This window comes from Papio anubis, chromosome 4, assembly GCF_008728515.1.
Source record: "Papio anubis isolate 15944 chromosome 4, Panubis1.0, whole genome shotgun sequence".
Lineage (NCBI taxonomy): Eukaryota > Metazoa > Chordata > Mammalia > Primates > Cercopithecidae > Papio > Papio anubis.
Genome location: NC_044979.1, coordinates 139,116,867 through 139,140,343, shown reverse-complemented (window position 1 = coordinate 139,140,343; position 23,477 = coordinate 139,116,867). Strand labels below are relative to the sequence as shown.

Genomic DNA, 23,477 nt, shown 5'->3' with positions numbered 1-23,477 from the left:
GCATCATGGGAAAGGTATCGGTAATGAGCACCATTAATTTCAGGAGTGGGCCAGCTGCAGTGGCTCACACCTGTAATCACAGCACTTTGGGAGGCCAAGGTGGGAGGATCACTGGAGGTCAGGAGTTTGAGACCAGCCTGGCCAAAAAGGTGAAACCCCATCTTTACTAAGAATACACAAAAAAATTATCGAGGTGTGGTGGCACATGCCTGTAACCCCAGCTACTTGGGAGGTTGAGGCAAGAGAATCTCTTGAACCCAGAGACAGAGGTTGCAGTGAGCCGGCATGCCTCCATTGCTCTTCAGCCTGGACGACAGAGCGAGACTCCATCTCAAAAAAACAAAAAACAAAAAACAAAAAAAATTTCAGGAGTGGAAGAGGTCACTTCCTGATTGCACATGACTTCCTGGAGGAGATGAGGAAGGTGTAGAACTCTAAAGGACAGGTGGGATTTTCACAGGTGAGAGAAAGAGGAAGAGCAGGAGGGCACTGCAGGTGTAGGAATGGCTCAGGCAAGGGCCTGGAGTGGGGCAGAGGCTGAGATCGGGAGTCTGGTGACTGGAGCAGAAGGGGGTGTGAGTAGTAGAGAGGTGATGGACAGAAGGGGTGGTGGACAGAAGCGGGTATATCTGGGATCCATCTCCCCAGGAGCCTGGTTATCTTTACTTACAACAGGGATCCATTCTTCATTTATGTGTGTGTCTCCAGAACAGGAATTTTATGGTGCTTGATCCTTAGAAAAAATAAAAAAATAAAAAAGGACTGGAAACCCCCGAAACCTCCAGCTTGGTTTGCAGCGTCTTGGCTGGCTATGGTGCTTGACCACGTGGCTTCAGCCTTTCCACAGAGACTGCTCTGAAAAACAACAACAAAACTTTTTGCAAACAAGTATCTTCATGCTGGGCAAATTGATCAAATGTATTAGGAAATTGAAGTGGAAGACCCCAAGAGTAGCCCTGCTCCCTGTTGGCCCCTCCCCTGAGTTACCACCAATAGTGTTATTGTTGGGCTCTGAGCTCCACCTCATTTGGACTCTTTAGCTTTTCATTTCTTTCTTTTTTTTTGCCCAGCTGGCACATTTATTGGCATTAAGCACAAGACTCTTCCCAGCACTAGGAAGCCATGCCCAAAGGGTGTCCCTCTGCCCCATTTCTGCAAAAACTCTCAGGCCTTAGCAGTAGCCTGAGCTGCCCCCAGGGCTGTGAGCTGCTGAATCTTCTGACTCATCATTTCCATGACAGCCTGTTTCATGGCGTGCTTCTTCTGAAGAGCTGGTTGGATTTTCTCCATCTGCTTGGTTAGAAAAATCTATCTTCCTCTTGAAGAAGTCCTTGGCATCCTGAGCTGTCTTTTCTACATAGTACCCAGTTCCCACATGGATGAGCACATGTTCCACATCATGCAGCTTCCCAGGGACATACATAGAACTCGTCAGTGGGACATGTAATTGTTTCCCCTCATTGCTCTTGTTCAGCATGTTCAGACAGTCCTTGGCTTCCACATACTTGGTCTGTACCACTTTGAGCTGGGCAATGGACGTGGAGAAGAGCTCCACTTCCTGGTCCAGCTGGTTCTTGAGCATTTCTAGTTGCGGCAGATGCAGCTCCGTAATGTTAATAGACTGTGCCATGTTGGGAAGGAGGACTAACGAAGAGATGCTTTTCATTTCTTTGCTCACTTCCTCAACTTGACCACACCCTGAGGCCAGGGCTATATAATGTGTCCCCTGGATTTTGGTGCAGCCAGCTGCACAACCGATGCTCAGGCTGTGTCTCTTGGTGGGTGTCCACAGTGCCTCCTATTTAGGGTCCCTTCAGTGACTCTCAATAAGGATGAGGTCCCCCAGGAGACATGAGAGGCACAGCCCCTCACAAAGCTCTCCCAGCAGGACTGGCCTCTGTGAGTTCACTGGCTGCCTTTGCAATCCTGTCCCTTGAGCCTGCTGGGAAGAGGAAGAGCTGCAGTTTCTCTCTGCAAAGCATCTTCCCTTAGGGATAGGCAGACCTTTTAGATCTATTTTTCTTTTTATCCTTTTTTTTTTTTTTTTTTTTTTGTAGAGATGGGTCTCGCTATATTGTCCAGGGTGGTCTTGAACTCCTAGCCTCAAGTGATCCTCCTGCCTTGACCTCCCAAAGTGTTGGGATTACAGGTGTGAGCTACTGTGCCTGGTCTGAACTAATTTTGTTTTATTTTATAATTTTTTTTGAGACGGAGTCTCACTCTGTCACCCAGGCCAGAGTGCAGTGGCGTGATCTTGGCTTACTACAACCCTCACTCCCTGGGTTCAAGCAATTCTCCTGCCTCAGCCTCCTGAGTAGCTGGGATTACAGGCATGCACTACCATCCCTGGCTAATCTTTGTATTTTTAGTAGAGACGGGGTTTCTCCATGTTGGTCAGGCTTGTCTCAAACTCCTGACCTCAAGTGATCCACCCACCTCGGCCTCCCAAAGTGCTGGGATGACAGATGTGAGCCACTGTGTCTGGCCTTGATCTAATTTTATGTTCATAATTTTTTTTTTTTTTTGGAGACAGAGTTTCGCTTTGCCACCCAGGCTGGAGTGCGGTGGCTCGATCATGACTCATTGGAGCCTCGACCTCCTGGGCTCAGGTGATCCTCCCACCTTGGCCTACCAAGTAGCTGAGACCACAGGTGCACACCGCTATGCCTGGCTAATTTTTTGTGTATTTTTTTTTTTTTTTTGTAGAGGTGGGGTCTTTCCATGTTGCCCAGGCTGGCCTGGAACATCTGGGCTTAAGAGATCCTCCTGCCCCGGCCTCCCAAAGTGCTGAGATTAAAGGTGTGAGCCACAGAATCTGGCCTGAGCATAGTGTTCTGCAGGGTGACTATTCCATCTTCTTTCTGGATTGAAACAATCGTTTGGGTTGTTTCCAATTTCCGTCAGAATTGCCATAATTGAGAGTCAATAAACATCCTTGTGAATGCTTCCTTGAAGGGCTTCTTGGACACAGAGATGGAGAGTGAAATTGCTGGGTCCTAAGGCACACATTTAAAATTTTAATAGATGCCACCAAATTACCCCTTTAAAGCAACCCAACCCACCTACACACCCACCACCTGGATAAGAACATTTGTTTTATTTTATCTTATTTTTGAAATGAAGTTTTGCTTTGTTGCCCAGGCTGGAGTGCAGAGGTATGATCTTGGCTCATTGCAACCTCTGCCTCTGGGGTTCAAGCAATTCTCCTGCCTCAGCCTCCTGAATAGGTGGGATTACAGGTGCCCACCCCACGCCAGGCTAATGACGGGGTTTCACTATGTTGGCCAGTCTGGTCTTGAACCCCTGACCTCAAGTGATCCTCAAATCACCCTTTTAAAGCAACCCAACCCACCTACACACCCACCAGCAGGGTAAGAACATTTATTCTTCACACCTTTGCCCAAACTGGATAGGTCAAACAATGTGCTAGGTCCAAGCTAGTTTTTTTTTTTTAGATGGAGTCTCGCTCTGTTACTCAGGTTGGAGTGCAGTGGTGTGATCTTAGCTCACTGCAACCTCCACCTTCTGGGTTCAAGCGATTCTTCTGCCTCAGCCTATTAGTAGAGATGGGGTTTTGCCATGTTGCCCAGGCTGGTCTCGAACTCCTGACCTCAAGTGATCCACACTACTCAGCCTCACAAAGCACTGGGAATACAGGCGCGAGCCACCGTGCCGGGCCCAGACTAGTATTTTTGAGTGTTTCCTTTGGTCATCCGTGTTTCCTTTTCTGGGACCTAGCCCCAACTCTTCAGATAATAAAATGACTTCAGACGGAATTCTGTGTTAATTACTCCCACGTTTTTGTGTGGCCTGTGGGGTCCTGCCGGGAGCAGGATGGAGCAGGGGCAAAAGGAGGGACAGAAGGGGCTTGAAGGAGAGCGAGGTTGCACTGCCTCAGCAGGAGGAATTGAAAACTAAGGAGAGGCTGCAGGAGTCGATGCAGACTCCAGAGTCCACGCCCTCCCTCAAGGGTACCCTCCACCAGTGTCGGGGAGGAAGGGAAGCTTTCAGGGAGCTCCACGTGAGCCAGGTAGGCTGTGGGGCTGAGCCAATAGCAACTCTTTCTGCCAGACACTTTCTGGACCTGTCCTGTCTTTTTCCCGGTGTTCTGCTTCCCACAGCGCTGACGTCGGTCTGTCCGGATGCACGGAGAAGGGAGGAAAAGGGGTGAGGTGCGGCGGTGCAAAGGTGAGGCTGCGCTCAGCCCTGACGCTCAGCAAAACAGATAACGGACGCTTTCATTAAGTGCATGCCCTAGGGCCACGTCCCTGCCGCTGTCCTGATCCTGAAGGCTGCTCTGCCCCAGCCCTCTGCCCGCTGGGCTCATGCAGCTGCTGGGGCTCCTCTGCCTCCTCTGGATGCTCAAGGCCTCCGCAGGGGCCACGGGTAAGGAGGAGAGGTGGGAGGGGAATGGAGAGAAGTTCCTGATACGATATTCCAGGAAACAGGAGGGAAAGGTGGCTGTGAGGCCTGGGGAGGCGGGATAAGAAGGCGCCGATTGGAGCTCTGGGTGCAGACAGAACCGAGGCACGGCCTGATGCGGGGAGGGGGCGATGAGGAGAGGTTTCTCCCAGAGCTTCAGGTGCAGGAAAAGCCGAGATTGGGAAAGAGTGGGTCCCCGCTGCCATTCTCCACCAAGCACTGAGCAGGTTGCAGGGGCTGCACTCCAACGTGTATCTGCCGCCGGAGGGTGGAGGGTGGGACTTAGATCTTCCCAGAGCAGTGGCCTTCCTGCCTTGGCTACTTCTGTCACCCACCTCACGCCCCCAGATCCAGTGCCCTGTCCACACTGGCCTCTCCCTCCCTGACAGCCCTCTAACTTCTGCCCCTGGTCTCTGTCCTTGGCTTTCAGCCTCTTTACCTTTTGTCCCCCAGCGGCTCCTCCCCAGCTCTGCCATCACTCTCTCACCCCGGCCAGGGCCCATGTGTCTGGGCACAGCTGTTGGTACCAGGGCCCGGGCAGGGAGCTCCTGAAGTCTGCTTCACTTTCAGGGATGCGTCTGAGACTACCCAGCATGGGGTCCCAGGCTTCTCTCTTCTGCCCTGCAGGAACACCTCGCAATTCCTCTGTACTTCTCTTTTCTCTGTCTTTCAGTGTCTGCTTCTGATCCCCGATCCCAGGCCACCCAGCCAGAGGCCCATGAGTCCTCTTCTCAGTCACCTCCAGGGCCACATCCTGGAGCCAAGGGCTGTAGCCTGGGGATTCTCATAATCCCTGACCCCACTTCCCTGGCACCCACGAGCTAGGCTGAGACGTGACACAACAGCTCTCAGCCACAAGATGGGCTGTGCCTGAGGTGAGGGGTATCAGATCGGGTACTTCCCACTTCCCATCTGCTGTGGCTGCCTGTCTTCCTCCTCCCCGACACCTCTGACAGCTGGATCTCTGATCCTAACTGTCACCAACTGTGAAATGGGTTGAAATCCACATGCTGGGGTTCATGCTTGTAAACGAATGAATCCCATGGCCAAAAGGGAATAGTTATAGAAAAATATGTCTATTTTTGTGATGAACACTCACTGCTAAGCCTTAAGGTCTCCGGAACTCATCACGCCTGACTGCTGAGGTAGCTCCTTCTGGAAGTTTCCTTCTCCATCCTGTCTACCTCTCGGCGTGGTCCTCACTCCATGCCCTTTGAAGTCATTACCGTGTGTGAGCTTAGCTTCTGTTTCTCCTTGGTGTTCTCTGGGCAGTTTTGTGTGTGTGTGTTTTTTTAACGGAGTCTTGCTCTGTCTCCCAGGCTGGAGTGCAGTGGCGCCATCTCAGCCCGCTGCAGCCTCTGCCTCCCGGGTTCAAGCGATTCTCCTGACTCAGCTACAGGTACACGCCACCACGACCGGCTAATTTTTGTATTTTGTTTTAGTAGAGAACGGATTTCACCATGTTGGTCAGAGTTGTCTCGAACTCCTGACCTCAAGTGGTCACCTGCCTTGGCCTTTCAAAATGCTGGGATTACAGGCTTGAGCCACTGCGCCTGGCCCTCTTTGTGCAACTTTCTCTGTCTCATGGTTTTTCTGATGTGCCCCTGGGTTAGACTCTCTTTGGCTTGAGTATTCTCTTTTTCTTGAAAGGGAGTAGTCAGCTCCAGACAGCAGCAGGGTGCGGGAGAAGCAGTGGTGGAGCAGAAGGTTAATGGAGGGGATGTGGGAGACCCAGGCAGCAGCAGGAGAGGAGAGGAAGGGCAGAGGGACGAGGGGCCTGTGTGACCAGAGGAGGGAAGGAAGAGGAGGGAGGCTCTGCTCAGCTTGGCTATCCCAGGACAGGAGGACCTGCCATGACAAGGCCAAGGCCGGGTTAAGGAATGAGCCGCCCCATGCCCCACTGCTCCCCTTAGGAGCAGACAGCAGTGGGCTCCAGCACCACAAAGTGCTCCAGTCTAAGCTGCCTCTGATGCAGGAGTGAGCTGTGGCATGCCCTGCCCTCTGTGATGCTGCCTGGAAAATGGGAGTGAGTGAGTAACTTACATGAGTGATGTGACAAAAAATGACCCACGGACTTCACCAGTGGATTCCTCTGCTCTGCTGCCAATGCAGGAACTGTGTATCTACGGCCACATCCATCTCCTCATGTGCCTTTCCCAGGGCGGAAGCAGCCCGCTGTGCTCAGCAATTCTCCACACTAGAGACCTAGCTGGGTGGCCACTGGTGTCCCCAGCTCACTTCGCTCCTGCCACAGGGAAAATGCACCTATGATGCTCATTACCTCCCCCATGACACACCTCCCATTCTGAAACACTGCTCAATTCTCTCCAGTCAGTTCCAACACCTCAACCACCTCGACGTCCAGTTTGCTTTCAAGGTTGAACCACTCCACCCACTGTGTTGGTCTATTCGCCACCACTGAGCGTGTATCCACCAGCTACAATCACCATCTCCCACCCCACCTCCATTCAGGTGGGACTAATGACGCAGGCGGCCTTCACCAGCTCTTACACCCCCACTCCCGTGACACAGAAGCCAGTGACCACCGTCACCAGGACTTACCCTATGACCACTACCGAGAAAGGAACATCAGCCGTGACATCTCTACCACCACTGCGGAAACTCCCATAGTGACAGTGACACCCTCCTCCTCTGTGTCAGCCACAGACACAACCTTCCACACTATGGTCTCCTCTACACTAGAACCACAGAAAGGATTCCCTGCCCACTGGAAGCGTCCATACGACCATGTCCCCAGCCCCAGTATTTACTACTCTCAAAACAGCGGTGACTTCCACTTCCCACATCACTTCTTCAATCACTTCCACAGATACAGTGACTTCTGTGACAACGACCACCTCCTGGCCCACAGCCACCAATACACTGTCATCACCCACCAGTACCATTTTATCTTCCACAGCTGTCCTGAGCACAGAAACAATCACCAGTGGTATCACAAACACCACTCCTCTATATACCTTGGTGACCACACTCCCCACTACCATCACCAGGTCTACACCTACATCTGAGCCCACCTACCCTACTTCTCCCACCAGCACTGTGACAGACTCCACAACCAAAATCACCTGCTCCACAAGTGTGACAGGTACATTGTCCACGGAGACTTCTCTCCCACCCACATCTTCCTCTCTCCCAACCACAGAAACAGCCACAACTCCTATGACAAACTTGGTAATCACCACCCCTGAGATCACCTCCCACAGTACTCCCACCTTCTCTTCTTCAGCCATCTACTCTACAGTCAGCACATCCACAACTGCCATCTCCTCAGCTTCCCCTACCTCAGGTACCATAGTGACTTCCCCAACCATGACCCCATCTTCTCTGACTACAGACATCCCTTCGACAACACCAACAACTATCACCCACCCTTCTGTGGGCTCTACTGGCTTCCCGACTACAGGAACAGACCTCATATCGACATTCACTGTTTCCAGTTCCTCAGCAATGTCCACAAGTGTCATTCCATCTTCCCCAGCATCCAGAATACAGAAACCTCATCAGTTGTCAGCATGACCTCTGCCACCACTCCCAGTGGGACACCAACTTTTGCAAGTACACACAGCACTCCAGCAAGTTCCCTCCTGACAACCTTCCCAGCAACATATTCATTTTCCTCTTCCAAGTCTGCCAGCAGTGCCGGGACCACTCACACAGAGAGTATCTCCTCACCTCCAGCCAGCACCAGTACACTCCACACAACAGCAGAATCCACCCTATCACCCGCTACCACCACTTCATTCACAACTTCCACAACTATGGAACCACCTTCAACCACTGTAGCAACTACAGGAACAGGTGAGACCACCTTCCCCAGCTCTACAGCCACATTCCCAGAGACCACCACACTGACTCCTGCAATTGACATTTCTACAGAATCTCTAACAACAGCCATGACTTCTACCCCCCCATCAGTTCTTCAATCACTCCCACCAATACAGTGACTTCTATGACAACTACAACCTCTTGGCCCACAGCCACTAATACATTATCATCACTCACCAGTAGCACTTTATCTTCTCCACCTGTCCCAAGCACAGAAATGATCACCAGTCATAACACCAACACCACCCCCCTATCCACCTTGTTGACTACATTCCCCACCACTACCCCTGATACCACCTCCCACAGTACCCCCAGCTTCACTTCATCAGCCATTTACTCCACAGTCAGCACATCCACAACTGCCATCTCCTCAGCTTCCCCTACCTCAGGTACCATAGTGATCTCCACAAATTCACCATGACCCTGTCTCTGACCACAGACATCCCTTCGACAACACCAACAACTATCACCCACCCTTCTGTGAGCTCTACTGGCTTCCTGACTACAGGAACAGACCTCACATCAACACTCACTGTTTCCAGTTCCTCAGCAATGTCCACAAGTGTCATTCCATCTTCCCCCAGCATCCAGAATACAGAAACCTCATCCCTTGTCAGCATGACCTCTGCCACCACTCCCAGCGAGAGACCAACTCTCACAAGTACTCGACAGCACTCCAACAAGTTCTCTCTCCTGACGACCTTCTCAAGTACATATATTCATTTCTCCTTTCCATGTCTCACAGCAGTGCTGGGACCACTCACACAGAGAGTATCTCCTCACCTCCAGCCATCACCAGTACACCTTACACAACAGCTGAATCCGTCACCTGCTGCCACCACCCCTATTCACCACCTCTGACAACCCATGGAACCCGCCTTTAACCACTGTAGCAACTACAGGCACAGGTCAGACCACCTTCCCCAGCTCTACAGCCACATTCCTGAGACCACCACACTGACTCCTACAACTGACATGTCCACAGAATCTCTCACAACAGCTGTGACTACTCCTCCCATTACTTCATCAGTCACTTCCACAACTACAGTGACTTCTGTGACAACTACCACCTCTCCTCTCACAACCACCAATTATTTTACATCACCGACCAGTATGACTCTGTCTTCTATACCTGTCCCAAGCACAGAAGCAATCACCAGTGGCACCACAAACACAATCCCTCCATCTATCTTGGTAACCACACTCCCCACTACAAATGTCTCATCTATGACTACATCTGAGACCACCTATCCTAATTCTCCGAGTGGCCCTGGTACAAACTCCACGACTGAAATCACCTATCCCACCACTATGACAGAGACATCATCCACTGCCACCTCTATTCCACCCACCTCTCCCTTGGTCTCAACCACAGAAACAGCCAAAACTCCTACCACAAACTTGGTAACCACCACCACCACCACCAAGATCACCTCACATAGTACCTCCAGCTTCACTTCTTCAACCATCTACTCCACAGACAGCACATATACAACTGCCGTCACCTCAGTTCCCACAACCTTGGGTACCATGGTGGCTTCTACATCCATGATTCCATTTACTCTGAGTACAGGTATCCCTACCTCACAACCAACAACCATCACTCCATCATCTGTGGGCATCACTGGTTCATTACCTGTAATGACAGACCTCACCTCAGTGTACACAGTATCCAACATGTCTGCAAGGCCAACAACTGTCGTTCCCTCATCTCCCACTGTCCAGAATACAGAAACCTCATCCTTTGTCAGCATGACCTCTGCCACCACTCCCAGTGGGAGGCCAACTTTTGCTAGTACACACAGCGCTCTGACAAGTTCCCTCCTGATGACCTTCTCTGGGACGTATTCATTTTCGTCTTCCATGCCTGCCAGCAGTGCCCGGACCACTCACACAGAGAGTATCTCGTCACCTCCAGCCAGCACCAGTACACTCTACACAACAGATGAATCAACCCCATCACCCACAACCACCACCTCATTCACCACATCCACAATGATGGAACCACCTTCAACCACTGTAGCAACTACAGGCACAGGTCAGACCACCTTCCCCAGCTCTGTAGCCACATTCCCTGAGACCACCACACTGACTCCTACAACTGACATGTCCACAGAATCTCTCACAACAGCCATGACTTCTACTCCTCCCATCACTTCTTCAGTCACTCCCACCAATACAGTGACTTCTATGGCAAGAACGACTTCCTGGCCCACAGCCAGTAATACGTTATCATCACTCACCAGTAGCATTTTATATTCTACACCTGTCCTGAGCACAGAAACAATCACCAGTCATAACACCAACACTACCCCTCTATCCACCTTGGTGACCACACTCCCCACTACCATCACCAGGTCTAGACCTACATCTGAGACCACCTACACTACTTCTCCCACTAGCACAGCCACAGATTCCACGACCGACATCAGCTACCCCACAAGTATGACAGGTACATTGTTCCCTGAGACTTCTCTCTCACCCACCTCTTCCTCTCTCCTAAACGTAGAAACTGCCATGACTCCTACCACAACCTTGGTAACCACCACCCCTGAGACCACCTCCCACAGTGTTCCTAGCTTCACTTCTTCAACCATCTACTCCACAAGCAGTACAACCACAACTGCCATCTCCTCAGCTTCGCCTACCTCAGGTACCATGGTGACTTCCACAACCATGACCCCATCTTCTCTGAGTACAGACATCCCTTCGACAACACCCACAACTATCACCCACTCTTCTGTGAGCTCTACTGATTCCTTGACTACAACAACAGTTCTCTCCTCAACATTTGCTGTTTCCAGTACCTCAGCAGTGTCCACAAGTGACATCCCATCTTCCCCCAACATCCAGAATACAGAAACCTCATCCCTTGTCAGCATGACCTCAGCCACCACTCCCAGCGAGAGACCAACTCTCACAAGTACTGAGGGCACTCAGACAACTTCCCTCCTGACGAGCTTCCCAGCAACATATTCATTTTCCTCTTCCATGTCTGCCAGCAGTGCAGGGACTCACTTCCAATAATCAGAGTATTCCCTCACCTCCATCCATCACCAGTACACTCCACACAACAGCTGGATCCACCCCATCACCCACAACCACCACGTCATTCACAACATTTACAACGATGGAAACACCTTCTTCCACTGTAGCAACTAAAGGCACAGGTCGACTACATGGACCAGTTCAACAGCCACATCCCCTGAGACCACCACACTGACTCCTACCCTTGACATTTCCACAGGATCTTTCAAAACAGCGGTGAGTTCTACTCCCCCCATCACTTCTTCAATCACCTCCACATATACAATGACATCTATGACAACTACCAACCCTCTGCCCACAGCCACTAATATGTTACCATCATTCACCAGTAGCATTTCATCTTCTATGCCTGTCCCAAGTACAGAAGCGATCACCACTGGTACCACAAACACCACCCCTTTGTCTTCCCTGGTGACCACATTATCCACCACGGCCATCCAGTTCTGGCCACCCGCGCGCCTGAGACCACCTACCCTACTTCCCCTCACGCGTTTCCTCGCCAGACTCCACGGTCAGAAACTTCACCTATTCCACCAGTATGACTGCGCTGCCGTCCACTGTGACCTCTCTCCGACCCACCTCTTTGTCTCTTCCAACCACAGTAACAGCCACAGTTCCTACAACAAACCTGGTAACCACGACCACCAAGACCACCTCACAGTACTCGTAGCTTCACTTCTTCAATCACCACCACCGAGACCACCCCACACCGTACTCCCAGCTTCACTTCTCCAATCACGACCACTGAGACCCCCACAGTACTCCTAGCTTCACTTCTTCAATCACTATCATGGAGACCACATCACACAGTACTCCCAACTTCACTTCTTCAATCACCACCAGTGAGAGCCCCTCACACAGCATTCCCAGCTTCACTTCTTCAATCACCACCACCGAGACCCCTTCACACAGCACTCCCAGCTTCACTTCTTCAATAACCACCACTGAGACTACCTCACACAGTACATCCAGCTACACTTCTTTGATCACCACCACCGCAGACCAGCTCCACACAATACTCCCAGCTTCACTTCTTTGATCACCACCACCGAGACCACCTCATACAGTACTCCCAGCTTCACTTCTTCAATCACCACCACCGAGACTACCTCACACAGTACACCCAGATACACTTCTTTGATCACTATCACCGAGACCACCTCAAACAGTACTCCCAGCGTCGCTTTGATCACCACCACCGAGACCACATCCCACAGTACTCCCAGCTTCACTTCTTTAATCACCACCACCGAGACCACCCTCACACAGTACTCCCCAGCTTCACTTCTTCGATCACCACCACCAAGACCAACTCAAACAGTACTCCCAGCTTCACTCTTGATCGGCCACCACCGAGACCACATCCCACAATACTCCCAGCTTCACTTCTTCAATCACCACCACCGGCATCTCCATATCCCCATTCCTGTAGCTTCATCGCCTTGATCACCACCACCGAGACCACCTCACACAGTACTCCCAGCTTCACTTCTTCAATCACCACCACCGAGACCACCTCACACAGTACTCCCAGCTTCACTTCTTCAATCACCACCACTGAGACCCCACATCACACAGTACTCCTGGCCTCACTTCTGTGGTCACCACCACCGAGGCAACCTCACACGTTACTCCTGGCCTCACTTCAATCACCACCAGTGAGACCACCTTACACAGCACTCCCACCTTCACTTCTTCAGTCACCACCACCGAGACCACCTCACAAAGTACTGTCAGCTTCACTTCCTTAATCACCACCACCGACGACCTCACACAGTACTCCCAGCTTCAGTTCTTCAATCACCACCACCACGACCACCTCACCTGATACCCTCCCAGCTTCACTTCTTCCATCACCACCACTGAGACCACTCCCAGTACTCCCAGCTTCACTCTTCAACCAGCTACTCCACAGTCAGCACATCCACAACTGCCATCACCTCACATTTTACTACCTCAGAGACTGGGGTGACTTCCACACCTGTAACTCCAGCTTCTCAGAGTACAGACATCCCGACCACAACCGTACAAACTCTCACCCTCATCTGTGGGAACCAGCACTTCATTGACTACAACTACAGACCTTCCCTCTATACCCACGGATATTGGTAGCTTATCAACCCCAACACGCATCATTTCATCCTCTCCCTCCATCCAAAGCACAGAAACATCATCCCCAGGGGCACAACCTCCCACCACAGTCCACTGTAGAACGACCCTCAGAAGTACTGAGAACACCCCAATCACTTCCTTTAGCACAAGTATTGTTGTTACACCTGAAACCCCAACACAGACCCCTCCTGTACTGACGTCTGCCACCGGGACCCAAACATCTCCTGTACCTACTACTGTCAACTTTGGAAGTACAGATTTCTCCACGTCCACTCTTCACACTGTTACTCCATCAACAGCCTTGAGCACGATCATGTCAACATCACAGGTTCCTATTCCTAGCACACATTCCTCCACCCTTCAAACAAGTGCTTCTACTCCCTCATTGCAAACTTCACTCACATCTACAAGTGAGTTCACTACAGAATCTTTCACTAGGGGAAGTACATCTACAAACGCAATCTTGACTTCTTTTAGTACCATCATCTGGTCCTCAACACACACTATCATCATGTCCTCTTCTCCATCTTCCGCCAGCATAACTCCAGTGTTCTCTACCACCACTCATTCTGTTCCTTCTTCAGCATACACTTTCAGTACAGAAAATGTGGGCTCCTCTTCTATCACAGCCTTTCCTACTCTCTCTTCCTTTGCAACCACCAGCACTTCTCCAACCAGCTCCTCTCTGACCACAGCTCTCACTGAAATAACCCCCTTTTCTTATATTTCCCTTCCCTCCACCACACCCTGTCCAGAAACTATAACAATTACCATAGTCCCTGCCTCTCCCACTGATCCGTGTGTTGAAATGGATTCCAGCACTGAAGCTACTTCTCCTCCCACCACCCCATTAGCAGTGCTTCCCTTTACTACCGAAATGGTCACCTGTCCTAGCTCCATCAGTATGCAAACTACCCTTGCTACATATATGGACATGACGCCAGAAAGTGACATGACGTCTTCTTCCATGACGCCAGAAAGTGAGTCCAGCATCACAACGAATGCTTCCAGTTCCACTGGCACTGGGACTGTACCCACAAACACGGTTTTCACAACTACTGAAATGCCCACCAGTGAGACCTGGTTGAGCACCATCTCTGTGATCCCCCCACATCTTCCTGGCATCTCTACCATCCCGCTCACCACGAAACCAAGCAGTAGCCTTTCGACCATCCTGAGGACTTCAAGCAAGTCAGCACACTCCTCCCCATCCACCACCAGGACTTCAGAGACACCAGTGGCCACTACCCAGACTCCTACCACCCTTACGTCGCGCAGGACAACTCCCACCACTTCTCAGACGACCACACAGTCAACGTTGACCACCACTGCAGGTTGGACCTTCTGCCTCTCTGTTCCCCTCCTTCCTTCCCTGCAAAATTTCTATGTCACCGAGATCAGGCTTTATCCTGAACTTCCCTTGTTTCTTGTGTTTCCCAGGCACCTGTGACAATGGTGGCACCTGGGAACAGGGCCAGTGTGCTTGCCGTCCGGGGTTCTCTGGGGACCGCTGTCAGTTCCAGATCAGTTGCCTCAACGGGGGTCAGTGGGATAACCTCAAGTGCCAGTGCCCCAGCACCTTCTATGGTTCCCGTTGTGAGTTTGCTGTGGAACAGGTGGATCTAGGTGAGTCGCCAGAGCTATGCCTTCTGCACTTCCCTCCCAGAGGCTGTCACTGACTCTCCCCAGACTTACCCCTCTGTGGGGCCTGGAGGCACCCATGGCGTTTTGCTCAGTCCTTCCCTCCCTGCCATCTCTCCCATTCCCTCCACTGCCCCATGTCATGCTCCTCTCCATCCTCACCCTTAGGAGGTGGCTGGGACCACACTCCCTCCTGGGGTCATCTCCTGATTTGGGCTGCTTGGAGCTGTATCAGTTTTCAACTGCTGCCCTACCAACAAACACAAACCTGGCTGCTGGAACAACACGACATTATCATGTTAGAATTCTGTAGATTAGAAATCTGATGTGGGTGTCACTGGGCTGAAATCAAGGCACCACCAGGGCTGTGTTGTCTTCCAGAGGTTCCAGGAAAGAATACATTTTTTTGCCCTTTGCAGCTTCTGGAGCCTCCAACATTGTGTATGCCAGGGCCCCTGGCTCCATCTTCCAAGCCAGCAAGGCTGCACCTCTCTGTATCTTTCTGCCATAGCCTCGTCTCCCTCTGATGAACTCTGGCCTCCTCTATTGCTTCTTCCACTGTTAAGGACTCTTGTGATGACTTTGCCTCCTCCCCAAATAGTCTATGTTAATTTTCTCAAGATCAACTGATTAGGCTGGGCGTGGTGGCTCACACCTGTAATCCCAGCACTTTGGGAGGCCGAGGCGGGAGGATCACCTGAGGTCAGGATTTCGAGAGCAGCCTGGCCAACATGGTGAAACTGTCTCTATTATAAATACAAAAATTAGTTGGGCATGGTGGCAGGTGCCTGTAATCCTCACTACTCAGGAGGCTGAGGCAGGAGAGTTGCTTGAATCCAGGATGTGGATGTTGCAGTGAGCTGAGATTTAGCCACTGCACACTAGCCTGGATGACAGAGGGAGAGTGAAACTCTGTCTCAAAGGAAAACAAAAATCAGCTGATTTTCTTATAATCCCTGCAGTTTGGAAGGCTGAGGAGGGAAGATCGGTTGAGGCCAGGAGTTCATGACCATCCTGGGCAACACAGCGAGAACCACACCTCTACAAAAAATTTTAAAAAATTACCTGGGCATGGTGGCTCATGCCTGTGGTCCCAGTAACTTGGGAGGCTGAGGTGGGAGGATTACTTGAGCCTGGGAAATCAAGGTTGCAGTGAGCTACGATCCCACCATTGCACTCCAGCCTAGATGACAGAATGAGACCCTATCTCAACAATAAAAAAAAGTTAGGCTGATTAGCAATGGAATTCAATCTGCACCCTTCATCCTCCCTTGCCATATGGTGTAGCATACTCACAGTTCTGGGGATTTGGACATGGATCCCCACCCACCATGCGGGCAGCCAGGAGGGACCACAGGCTGACCGCTGTCTTCCTATTTCCCATCCTTCCTTCCTTCCTTCCTTCCTTCCTTCCTTCCTTCCTTCCTTCCTTCCTCTCTCTTCTTTCCTTCTTCCTTCCTTCTTTCTTTCTTTCTCTTTCTTTCTTTCCTCCCTCCTTCCTTTCTTTCTTTCTTTCTTTCTTTCTTTCTTTCTTTCTTCCTTCCTTCTTCCTTCCTTCCTTCCTTCCTTCCTTCCTCTTCTTCTTCCTTCCCTTCTTTCTTTCTCTTTTCTTTCTTTCTTTCCTCCTCTTTCTTTCTTTCTTTCTTTCTTTCTTTCTTTCTTTCTTTCTTTCTTTCTCTTTCTTTCTTTCTTCCTTCCTTCCTTCCTTCCTTCCTTCCTTCCTTCCTTCCTTCTTTCTTTCTTTCTTCCTTCCTTCCTTCCTTCCTTTCTTCCTTCCTTCCTTCTTCCTTTCCCTTCCTTCCTTCCTTCCTTCCTTCCTTCCTTCCTTCCTTCCTTTCTTTCTTTCCTTTCCTTCTTTCCCTAGATCTTCCACCTGATACTTTCTCCCTTTCTTGCTCTTTCTTTCTTTTTCTCTCTCTCTTTCATTTTCTGAGTTCATTGGGCTGGGTCTGGTCAGATCTCGATCCACTACAGCCTCTGCCTCCTGGGTTCAAGCGATTCTCCTGCCTCTGCCTCTGGGCATCAGTCCTCAGGGATCTTGGAGAGGACCAGCAGGAGGAGCCTGTGGGTTGGGGAGGGGGTGGTGTTGGTGGCTTCAGACAGACGCAGATAGAGAAGTGACCGGGGACGTGCATGCTGTGTGCAGATGTAGTGGAGACTGAGGTGGACATGGAAGTGTCTGTCGATCAGGAGTTCTCGCCGGACCTCAATGACAACACTTCTCAGGCCTACAGGGATTTCAACAAGACCTTCTGGAATCAGGTAAAGGGCAAGGAGAGGGGAATTTTTTTTTTTTTTTTTTTTTTGAGATGGAGTCTCACACTATTGTCCTGGCTGGAGTGCAGTGGCATGATCTTGGCTCACTGCAACCTCCCCCTCCTGGGTTCACGTGATTCTCCTGCCTCAGCCTCCTGAATAGCTGGAATTACAGGTGCACACCACCACACCCGGCTAATGTTTTGTATTTTAAGTAGAGATGGGGTTTCACTATGTTGGCCAGACAGGTCTCGAACTCCTGACCTTGTGATCCACCCACCTTGTCTTCCCAAAGTGCTGGGATTACAGGCGTGAGCCATGGCTCCCAGCCGGGGAGGGGAATTGAAGGGTGCTCCCCTGGAGCTGGGATTGGGCATCTGGGTGCCCTCAGGTCTGCAGGTTTTGATGTGAGCCCAGGGATCCTTGGTGTTTCAGATGCAGAAGATTTTTGCAGGCATGCGGGGCTTCACCTTCAAGGGTGTGGAGATCCTGTCCCTGAGGTAGGAGACCCATCTGGAGATGCAGAGGCGGTGTTGGGTGGGGGGGAATGTGTGCACAGAAAAAACCCATTCTTTTCTTTTGTAATCATCAGATTTTATAAAGAGAGGGGTGGAGGGGCTACATAAGGAATCACTCCCTGGGGTATTTTTTGAGATTGTTTTCTGGGGCCATTTCTCTGGAGGAGAGATGGCACCTCTCTTCCTCAGCACACTGGAAGGAGAGAAGTTGCAGGGACATGTGGGAAGGTGGTGCCTGGATCAGTGACTTCTTCGCCCTCTGGCTGGCCCCTGCTCTACTGGGTGGGTCAGCATTAGAGAGAGAGAAAGAGAGAGAGGGAGAGAGGGAGAGAGCATCCAGGGGAGCCAGTGGATGATGGCTTGATGCAACACAAGGAGAACGTCAGGCCAGATGTGGTGGCTCACACTTGCAATCTTAGCACGTTGGGAGGGCTAGGCGGGTGGATCACATAAAACCAGTTCAAGACTAGCCTGGGCAACATAGTGAGAACCCAGCTCTACAATAATAAAAATAGTAATAATAATAATAGTAAAATGATTAGCCTGGTGTGGTAGTGCACACCTGTAGTCCCAGATACTTGGGAGGCTGAGGAGTAAGGATCACTTTAGCCCAGGAATTGGAGGCTGCAGTGAGCTATAATTATACCACTGCACTCTAGCCTGGGTGACAGAGCCAGACTTTGTCTCTATAAAACACACAGAGACAGGAAGTCAATCATGTCAATTATTCCTTGTCCTGCCTTCCCAGGCGGACCAAGTCAGGAATGCTGGCAGCCCCTTCTAAAAAGGATGCATGTGGCATCCTGACTCAGGACCTCTGCCCCCTTTCCCGCTTCTGGTGCACTTTGGGTTGCTTCTGGAGTGCTCCTCCAAGGACCCATGTGCCCCTGGCTGGGGCACTCTCTAAGGCCGTGGACCCCTCAGGAATGGCAGCATCGTGGTGGACTACCTGGTCCTGCTGGAGCTGCCCTTCAGCACCCAGCTGGAAAGCCAGTACGAGCAGGCGCAGACGACGCTGAAGGAGGCGCTGCAGAATGCCAGCCAGGATGCGGACAGCTGCCAGGACTCCCAGAGTGAGCCCCGGCTGGAGGGAGGGGCCAGGGCCTGAGTCGCCACCCCAGCCCACTCCAGCTGGGCCAGGGGCCCTCTGGGCTCGGGTGCCAACCCTATGGTACCTCTGGCAGGTTGGGAGAAGGGGAATGAGTCCACACACAACGTCATCAAGGGTGGGGCTAGGGAGGGTCTCCCCAGGACCTGGGTACTGGGCAAGAGAACCCCTGATGGTCATGCTCTGCATTTCCCGGATAGCTGAAGACCTCAGATTATTCAGGGGAGATGAGGGAGGGAACAGGAGTCTTCTCTTGTGGCCCCTCCACACTCCCCCAGACAGAGACAGCCCTCAGTGCCCTCCCTGTGCCTCTCCTGCTTCCTGGTCCTAACCCCTTGACCTTAACCCCTTGACCTCCCCCTCCCATTCCATCTGTGCCTGTGTTCCCACAGCCCTGTGTTTTAAGCCTGACTCCATCAAGGTGAACAACAACAGCAGGACAGAGCTGACCCCGAAAGGTGAGGGTGGGGTAAAGGGTTGAGTGGTCGCTCTCCCGTGGCTCTGATCCCAGCCACCAGGGACATTTGCCCATTGAAGTCGGGGGCAGGGAGAGACCTTTGGGGGAGGCAAGCGATATGGCCCAGGGCGGCCCTTCCTGGCGCTGATTAGTGACTTCCACCTGAGGACAGCAGGGGCCACGAGGAGAGGGTGAGGGTGGTGGTGCTGGACTCCCCTCATCGAATCCCAGGGTCTACCCCACGGCATCCCACCTCGGAAATGGAATCCTCCTCCCGCATTTTCAGAGGCACCATTATCAGGCCTCTGAATAGAATGGATGAGGTCCTTGTCTCTGTGCAACCCTCTCCCCAATCCCCTAGCCATCTGCCGCCGCGCCGCTCCCGCGGGCTATGAGGAGTTCTACTTCCCCTTGGTGGAGGCCACCAGGCTCCGCTGTGTCACCAATTGCACGTCGGGCGTGGACAAAGCCATCAACTGTCACCAGGGCCAGTGCGTTCTGGAGAGGAGCGGTCCCACCTGTCGGTAAGGCACCGCTGACCATCAGCATCAGCCGAGCCCCGCCCACTCATTCTAGGATGAAGCCCCGCCCCATGCTTCGCCCCAGCTCCGCCCCCAGGCCCTACGGTGGAGCCTTGTCCCCAGAGTCCCGCTCCAAGCCCATTCCCCTTGCCCGAAGGTGGAGCCTTGCCCTGGACCTCTGCTTCTTTGCCCTGCCCCCTTGAGTCCCGTCCCCTAGTTCTGGGACCACTCATTCTAGGGTGGGGCCCTGTCCCCTCGTTCTAGGGTTGAACCCCACCCCCTCCTTTGGTGGAGCCTTACCCACTTGATCTGGGGTGGAATCCCGCCACTTGCCTAGGGTGGAGTCCCGCCCCCTTGTTCTAGGGCGGAACCTCACCCTGTTGTTCTAGGGTGGAGCCCAGCCCCCTCCTTCTAGGGTGGATTCCCGGCCCCTTGTCTAGGGTGGAACGACCCCGATTGCCCTAGGGTGGAAGCCCCAGCTGCCCTAGGCTGGGGCCCCGACCCTTCGCCCCCACCGCCCCGGGGGACCCAGGTGCACGTGTGGACCCCGAGTCCGGAGGTGAAGAGGGTCTGACTCTGCGATCTCCCGTAGCTGCTACTCCACGGACACGCACTGGTTCTCCGGCCCGCGCTGCGAGGTGGCCATCCACTGGAGGGCGCTGGTTGGGGGCCTGACGGCGGGCGCCGCGCTGCTGCTGCTGCTGCTACTAGCGCTGGGTGTCTGGGCAGTGCGCTCCGGACTGTGGAGCTGCCAGTACCTAGACCGGTGAGCGCGCGGAAGATGGGGCCGGGGTGCGAGGGCGGCCGAGGGGCCCCAGGCGGGCCGGCTGTGTCTGACCGCGTGGCGGCCCCACCTAGGTCCTGGGACCAGGACAGGAAATGGTTCGAGACCTGGGATGAGGAAGTCGTGGGCACTTTTTCAAACTGGGGTTTCGAGGTCGACGGAACAGGTGAGTCCCACCTCCTGGAGAAGCAGGCAGGGGCTTTCCTGGGCATCACTGAGGACATTGCGAGGACAGACGCCCTTCCTGCCTTCCTCGCATTTACTCTGTTCCCCTCTCCCTTCCCTCCCGTCCCTCTCCCTTCCTCTTTCTCCCCTCTTCTCTCTCCCTCTCTCTCTCTCTCTAGACAAGGATGAAAATTTCCGTGTGGCCTTGGAGAACGTGGACACCACTATGAAGGTGAGGGGCTAAAGAGGGGGACCCCAAGGAACTCTCCCAGCCTCCATTCCAGATTCTCTCCCCAACCCCCACCAGGGCAAGGAGGGGGCTGGGCTCGGATCAGCAGTGTCAGCCCAAACCAGTGGCTCTGCCTTCCCTTCCCTCACTGTGACTCTGTGACAGGTGCACATCAAGAGACCCGAGATGACCTCATCCTCAGTGTGAGCCCTGCGGGCCCCATCACCATCCCCTCTGCCCTGCCTGGGACACAAGGCTCTGCACTGCGTCCATTTCAAGTGGTGGCCCCAGAACGGGAGCAGCCCAGGCACCTGCTGTTCTTGGGCAAAATGAGACTGTTCCCCCAAATCCCATCCTTGTCTTTCCAACTTGGCTGAAACCCACCAGGAGACACAGTTCAGGTGCAGGCTCTTCCACTGTGGAACCTTGGGCAAGTCAGTAAGGAGCCTCAGTTTCCTCACCTGCAAAATGGGTACAACATTCCTGTGTGATATCTCACACCATTGTTGTGTAAACCACATGGACTTGGTCAATTCTGGGTCCTACTCTGCCCTCCCGTCTCAGCCCTCATGTTGCCATTGCCTCTCTGGATCCTCCAATCCTCATGTCCTTCGCCTGGTCTCCGGCCCTGGTTCCTATTTTCTCTCAATTCCCTACTGCCTGTTTCTTACTTTGAACCTGGAGGCAGCCTGCAGCCCATCCCATCTCCTGTCCTCTCCTGATCTAACTCCCTGCTGTGTCTCTTGCTCTCATTCCTTAGATGTCCTCTCCTTCTGACACCGTTCCTTCAAGCATCCTGCCCCCCAGTCCCCCAGCCCTAAATCCTCCCTCCTCTCCTCACATCCTGGTCCCTAGCAAGGTATAGATAGCCTCTGTGTCTTAGGGTACCCCAGCTGCTGTTCCCCCCATCACCCCGTTGCCCAATTCCCTGTTTCTCTTGCTCTCATTCCTTGTATCTTCTCCCCTTCTGAGCCGGTCCATTAGTTGGTTCTGCCCCCCACTCCCCCTGCCCTAAATACCCCAGCTGCTGTTCCCCCCATCACCCTGCTGCCCGATTCTTTATTCTCCACCTCTTTCTCTCACCCCTGGAGCCCCGAGGGTGGGGGCAGGGCATGAGTTCCCCAGTCCCCAAGGAAAGGCAGCCCCCTCAGTCCCCCTCCTCCTCACTCCCTTCGATCTTCCTCCCCTCTCACCTCACCACTGCCTTTTAAACCCATCCCCTCCCTTTTCCTTCCTCCGTCCCTCTCTCCCTGATGTCACCTCGATTGATTCCTGATTCCTGCCATAACTCTGAGTCCTGAAATCCTCAATCTCCTTGGCAGTGAAGATCGGCTTCGGGGACCGGAAGTCGGCACATCTCCAGGTCTCCATGTGAACACAATATAGAGTTTACTGTAAAAGAAACTGCTCTCTGTCTGTCTCCCTTTCACCCCGCAGTGCTCTCCACCTGATTGGAGAACAGGGATTTCCAGAGGCGGTGCAGTAGGAGGATCCTGGGATCACTCGTGTCTCCCAGGGAGGAAGGAAGGGGTCTGTGGGCAGCCCTTGGGGGCCATGACGTTCCTCATAGAAAACACAGAGGTTGGGGGAAACCCATTTTGTTGGGGAGTGACTCGGGGCAGAGGCCCCTTGGGCTTTGTCGTCCGTGCTCTCCCCACCCCCACCACTGCCCTGACCTTGACACTGGGGGCTTAGGGAGCAATTAGACCGCTGGTGCCGGGTCAGGGAGTTGGGTGGTCCAGGGGCTAGGGCTGCCTGGTCCAGTCACCCTTTACAAGGATGGGTAAAGCTGGACCTCCCCAAAGATCTGGATTCCCCACAAGGCTCCCAAACCCTGATAGCAAACGCACACAGCAGAGCCTGTCTGTGCTGGCACAGGGCCCTTCTGTTCCTGCTGTTGCAGGCAGTCAGGCCTGCCTGAGGAGTCGAGGGTGTTCAGAAATAACATGTCCCCTTGGGTCTTTGGGTGCGGGCTTGGGAGAGGCCCCTGTGATGTTTGCCCTGGGCAGGGACGGGCCATGGCCTTTCGTCACCTCTGTGTCTGGCCAGGGGTGGAGACCAGGACCATAAAGTCTCAGGTGTGAGTGGGCACCCCGCCCAGAAGAAGGGCTGGAAGCTGGGGACCCCAGGGAAAGCCCTGGACATTTGGAAAGGACCATGTCGAGGCGGGGAATGGGGAGGGATGGCTGGAAGAGAGAGGGGCTTCTCGGGGGTGGGAGTGGAGGGTCCTTAGCTTGCTCTGGCCTGTTGCCGGCTGCCCCTTCCCTCCATGGTCACCCGCCCTCCGGCGCTTCTTGGCCCCCACCTCTTGGCATCCGTGGTGTGCTCACACCTCCAGCTTCTGTCCCTCCCTCCTTCGCTGCTCCACCC

The 23,477-nt window shown here is 53.0% G+C and overlaps 1 protein-coding gene and 1 pseudogene across 2 annotated transcripts; one reads left to right on the top strand and one right to left on the bottom strand.

Annotated features, from left to right (window-relative positions):
- Positions 1 to 1,064: 1,064 nt before the first annotated feature.
- On the bottom strand, positions 1,065 to 1,654 carry LOC101017801 (annotated as a pseudogene). The gene has a single exon (XR_160274.5). The product of XR_160274.5 is annotated as a prefoldin subunit 5 pseudogene (transcript).
- Positions 1,655 to 3,238: 1,584 nt separating this feature from the next.
- On the top strand, positions 3,239 to 22,511 carry MUC3A (mucin 3A, cell surface associated). The gene is given in 36 exon segments (XM_031665529.1): positions 3,239 to 4,399; positions 6,535 to 6,597; positions 6,599 to 6,713; positions 6,715 to 7,024; positions 7,027 to 7,129; positions 7,131 to 7,912; positions 7,915 to 8,345; positions 8,348 to 8,680; positions 8,683 to 8,982; positions 8,985 to 9,101; positions 9,104 to 9,206; positions 9,209 to 11,283; positions 11,285 to 11,438; positions 11,441 to 11,817; positions 11,819 to 11,970; positions 11,972 to 12,066; positions 12,069 to 12,313; positions 12,316 to 12,586; positions 12,589 to 12,657; positions 12,660 to 12,733; positions 12,735 to 12,884; positions 12,887 to 13,077; positions 13,079 to 13,146; positions 13,149 to 13,205; positions 13,208 to 13,352; positions 13,354 to 14,762; positions 14,869 to 15,054; positions 17,216 to 17,331; positions 17,761 to 17,825; positions 18,768 to 18,916; positions 19,344 to 19,409; positions 19,770 to 19,932; positions 20,522 to 20,695; positions 20,788 to 20,879; positions 21,058 to 21,110; positions 21,273 to 22,511. Coding segments are annotated over 36 exon segments (9,369 nt in total). The 5' UTR covers positions 3,239 to 4,325; the 3' UTR covers positions 21,315 to 22,511.
- Positions 22,512 to 23,477: the final 966 nt, after the last annotated feature.